This window comes from Cajanus cajan, chromosome 1 (assembly GCF_000230855.2).
Source record: "Cajanus cajan strain Asha chromosome 1, NIPB_CcT2T_4, whole genome shotgun sequence".
NCBI classification, from domain to species: Eukaryota; Viridiplantae; Streptophyta; class Magnoliopsida; order Fabales; family Fabaceae; genus Cajanus; species Cajanus cajan.
The window spans coordinates 4470521-4475315 of NC_138517.1; the positions used below are offsets into that span (position 1 = coordinate 4470521).

At 34.4% G+C, this 4795-nt stretch overlaps 1 protein-coding gene across 1 annotated transcript; it reads left to right on the forward strand.

Moving 5' to 3' along the window:
• Nucleotides 1-516: 516 nt before the first annotated feature.
• Nucleotides 517-3135, forward strand: LOC109799993 (GPI-anchored protein). The gene is made up of 2 exons (XM_020360668.3): nt 517-1338; nt 2567-3135. The coding sequence occupies exons 1-2, from the start codon at nt 676-678 to the stop codon at nt 2903-2905; spliced, it is 1002 nt and encodes a 333-aa protein (XP_020216257.1). The 5' UTR covers nt 517-675; the 3' UTR covers nt 2906-3135.
• The last annotated feature ends 1660 nt before the right edge of the window (nt 3136-4795 follow it).

Consider the following 4795-nt stretch of genomic DNA (forward strand, 5'->3'; position numbering starts at 1 on the left):
TATTTAAAAAAAGTAATAAGAAATAACTTTTACATCAATTAAGTGCATATTTGAGAACACATCCTAAAAATATAAAGTCATGTCACTAGCAAAATTACAATATATAACTCCAACGTCTTTTATATATCTAATGTGGTAATTATCACATATGTAACGTGTATGCAAATATGTTTTAAATCTACTAGTAAAAATTTTTTTATCACAATTTTTTTTTATCGTTGATGTGATTTTATGACATTGTTCCAAACAAATTGATAAAATCACATATAGAAAATATGAGGTTATTTATCAATCATACTATAGTCTTAAATTTAACAAGCTTAAGTCCACACAAAGCCAAACCCTAAATCAAATGTAGTTCTTCCATGAATGATTTGGTCATGATACTATACTACATGCTAATCCCTGAGTTAACTTTAGTGAGGGTGAGTACTTTAAACCTAAATGAGGTAGCATACTGCCAAACTTTACATAACCCCACCTTTTCTTTTATCTTTATATATATTACACTACATATGAACCCCACTAGCTTTTACCCTTTATTTTTCTTTGCCTTTCCCTTTGGTTCCAAACACTAACATCACAAATCCTCTTCTTTTTGGTTATAGAAACAAGACACCTTTCTGCCATTCCCCTCAGCCAAGGCTTATTCTCTTTGAATCTCAAATTAACACCATGTCATTGCAATTGCCATTGACCCTTTTCTTCTTCTTGTGCATCCTCTTCTTCCCTTGCTACCTGTGCCACAACCCTGACTCAGACAGAACAATCACCCTTAAGCCTATTTTGCTAACCCCATCCAAGCCTACGACAACAATCCCTGCATTCCCTGAACAATCTGATGTTGCAGGGTGCCCTCTTACCCTCTCAGATGAATTCTTTGATGGGATCAAAAGTGCATGTGGTGGCACCAAAAGTGGTGGTGGTGATAACATGGAGCTCCACCACAGCAGGTGCTGCCCTGTGCTTGCAGCATGGTTGTATTCAGCATATTCTGCCACTGCACTAGGCCATGGGCATGCCACAGCAGCATATGACATGATGCCCTTGCTGCCAGATGACTCAGAAACCTGTGTGAATGAGCTGGGAAAAGCCTTGGAAGTGAGGGGAATTGAGCTGGCCAAGCCTAATGAGACTTGTGATGTGGTGTACTGCTTCTGTGGCATTAGGCTGCACCACTTGACATGCCCTGATGCATTTTCTGTTGGCCAAAGTGGGGAGCTTGTGGGGGATGCAAGTGTGAGAAGGTTGGAGAAGAGTTGCTTGAGTAGCACCACAAATGTCAATGGCTTACCAGGTCTTGGAGGCTGCTCTAAGTGCTTGAATAGCCTCTATTTGGTGAGTTTTCCTTAAAAAAATAATTAAAAAAAATCTCTTTTTTTCTCTAAGGTATGTTTTCAACTTTTCATGTTTTGGTGTTCTATTTGGTGACATATTTTGCTTAGTTCATTGTGAAATGGAATTTTGATGGATCTTGTTGAGATTTGAAGAAGATCAAGATGGCTTGTTTAGGTTTCATCTTCTTCACTCATGCTTAGTACTTAGTAAAGTTGTGTCTTGCTTGCTTTTGTTTACTAGTTGTCATGTTGGTTGCTTTCTAAGCTTTTTGCACATTGCCTCACGCGCCTTTGTAGCTTGTGTGGTTCACGAACGTGGGCAGAACCAGTGGTGGAATTGTTGTACACTTTGTAGGGAAGCAACTATTTTTTTTTGTCACGTGAGAGAATTTAGGGAGAAAAACAGTATTAACTCTAATGTGTATTAAAATCAAGTTCTTCACTAAACCTTGATATAGCTGTGATAAGCAAGTGCAATGTCTCTATCTTGGTACTTCAAATTAAGTTGTAGTCTTGGATTCTTGGAATTAAGAGGACAGTTTATCTAGCAGCAGTCCTTTTTGCTAATTATCTTTTGATTAAGTGGGAAAACGACTCATTTTATTATGACAAATAGTGTCATTTGTTAAATGTTAGGACCCCACTCAATTTGTCAATTTGACTGTTCTAGTCATAAATGATGGTTTCTTGATATAGAATTTTAATTTTATTATTTTCTTTCTCTCATCTCATATGTGTTGATGTAACATACAGTTTTTTACTTAGCACCGTACAGTTTTGAGGATTAGATGACAACATCATTTGTGGCTTGTTTTTATTTGTCGTTCATGTTCTGATTTATTGTAAGCAGCTTGCAGAAATGCTGTCCCTTGTTGCTAAAATCCTTGCAATTGAATCTTAAATTATCATCTAATGTTTCATGCTAGATGTCACAAATGTTTTTGTTGTATTTGAAAACATGATTCACGGTAATTGCATATTGCCACATTAGAAATAACATAGTAATTGCATATTGCCACATTTTATTAAAAACTTTGATTAGGTAGTGTATTAGCCTTTATGTTCATCTCAGACCATTTTTAAGAGTGGATGTTACACCAACCAAGATGCTATTTAAGAAGCTTTGATGCACCAAACCAAACCCCTTTTGTGTAATCACTCATATGATATCATATCATATCATATGCAACCTCTTTTGATATTCTCATTGAAATATTACTTCTAAGCAGCTTAACAAGAAGACTTCAAATTCAAGCAAAGCAGAAGACAGGACCACCAAGATCCACAACAAAGCTTGTGAGATCATGGGCCTGACATGGCTTCTGGCTAAGAACAGAACAGCTTATATGCACACGGTTTCGGCAGTTCTTCGTGCATTGATGCTGAACACTGATGGCTCCTACCCTCAATCCTGCTCTCTAAACAGTGATGGAATGCCTTTAGCTGTGGATTCATCTGAAATCTCTGATCACTCTTCATCAACCGCCCTCCAACCACCCTCCTATGTTTCTTTGTGGTTACTTTGTTTGCTACTACTAAATGTGCATTTTGCAATGTTATCCTCTTAGCTCCAATATGATGAACCAAAAGAGGATCTCAAGCATGACATTTTGTAGATTTGAATCTGTGATGTTGTTGCATAGGAATGTAGTTTTTTTTCTGAGTTATTGAATGCAATAGGGTGAGTGAGGTGTGATATTTGTCACGGTTTTGTTTTAGTGGACCACCATAATAGGGTGGCATTTTTCATACTTATGTGCTTGACGGGCAATTTATGCATTATGGAACATTAACTTCATCACCAGAAGTAGAACATAGTTAATGTGGAATCATTCCAAGGACATTAAGGACAATGACTTGTCACAAGTTCAGCATGAAGAAATTATAACTCGGCAAACGGGAAAATTTTGATAACGAAAAAGAAAAAGAACTGAAAAAATAAAATAAAATAAAAACAGTTACTTAACGGCAACATGTCAATACTTTAACCTATTGAAGGTAAAACTAATGATGTCCTTATAATGTCATAATATTTTTGCATCTACTCTTGTTGTTGGGATACAAATAAGTCTCATATTGAAAAAATAAGACAAGAAATAACAACTTATATAACACAAAAATACTTCAATGATAGTCTTTTGGGTGATGATCAAAAGTAAAATTGTGAGGGCTTAGACCCAAAGCGGTCATCATTGTGAAGTATGCGTGTGCAATAATCTTATAAAAAATAAAACTAATAAAATATTCTCTCAAATAAATACCATAAAATAACCATAATAGTGGTATCAGGACCCAAAACGGATAATATCTCATTATTGTGGAGTATGTTTGTCCAATAACCTTATAAAAAATAACATTAATAAAATATCTCCTCAAACAAATACCATAAAATAACTCTAATAGTGGTATTAGAGTCGCCTAGTTGGATGCGATAACAAGTCCCTTGTTTGAGGGGAAGATTGTTGAGAATCAAAAGCAAAATCGTGAGGGCTTAAATGCAAAGTGGACAATATTTCATCATTATGGAGTATGCTTGTGGAATAACTTTATAAAAAATAACACTAATAAAATATATCCTCAAACAAATACTATAAAATAACCCTAATAGTGATATCAGAGTCGCCTGGTTGGATGCGATAATAAGTCTGTTGTTTGAGGGGAGGATTGAGGATTGTTGAGATACAAATCTCATCATTATGGAGTATGAGTCTGTTGTTTGAGGGGAGGATTGAGGATTGTTGAGATACAAATCTCATCATTATGGAGTATGCTTGTGCAATAACCTTATAAAAAATAACCCTAATAAAATATCTTCTCAAACAAATACTATAAAATAACCCCAATAGTGATATCAGAGTCGCCGGGTTGGATGCGGTAATAAGTCCCTTGTTTGAGGGGAGGATTGTTGAGATACAAACAAGTCTCACATTGTTGGGTGATGACCAAAAGCAAAATCGTGAGGATTAAGGCCCAAAGCGGACAATATCTCATCATTGTGAAGTATACTTGTGTAATAACCTTATAAAAATAACTCCATAAAATATTTCTTCCGGCAAGTGTACGAGTTATAAAAGAGATGTATATAAAAATTAAGTTTTAAATTTATTTTTTTTCGGATGCTTGTATGGCTTATTTTTCACGCTTTTTTCATTATTTTGAAGATCCTTTTTGTTTTAACATTTGTTAGTTTTTATCTTAATAAGTTTAGTGGGGCAAATTTCAAATTTTGAATACATCAAAAAAAAATATTTAAATTTGTGTCCCAAAGTAAAAAATAATTAGTCTTTCAAAATGACAACATTAACTAAAATTAAAATTTGAATTACCAAAATGAATATTTTCAATGATAAAGGATAAAAATATATGTTAATAAGATAAATGATTAAAAATATATTTTAACTTCAAAAATTTAAGATATAAATATCGTTATTGAAGGTCATATCTTGTTGAAGGTCTGG

Excerpts from the sequence above, each read along its gene's own strand:
- LOC109799993 (XM_020360668.3), top strand. The coding sequence starts at position 676 with ATGTCATTGCAATTGCCATTGACCCTTTTCTTCTTCTTGTGCATCCTC. Across the intron at positions 1,339-2,566 it reads GCTTGAATAGCCTCTATTTG|CTTAACAAGAAGACTTCAAA; the intron begins GTGAGTTTTCCT and ends ACTTCTAAGCAG.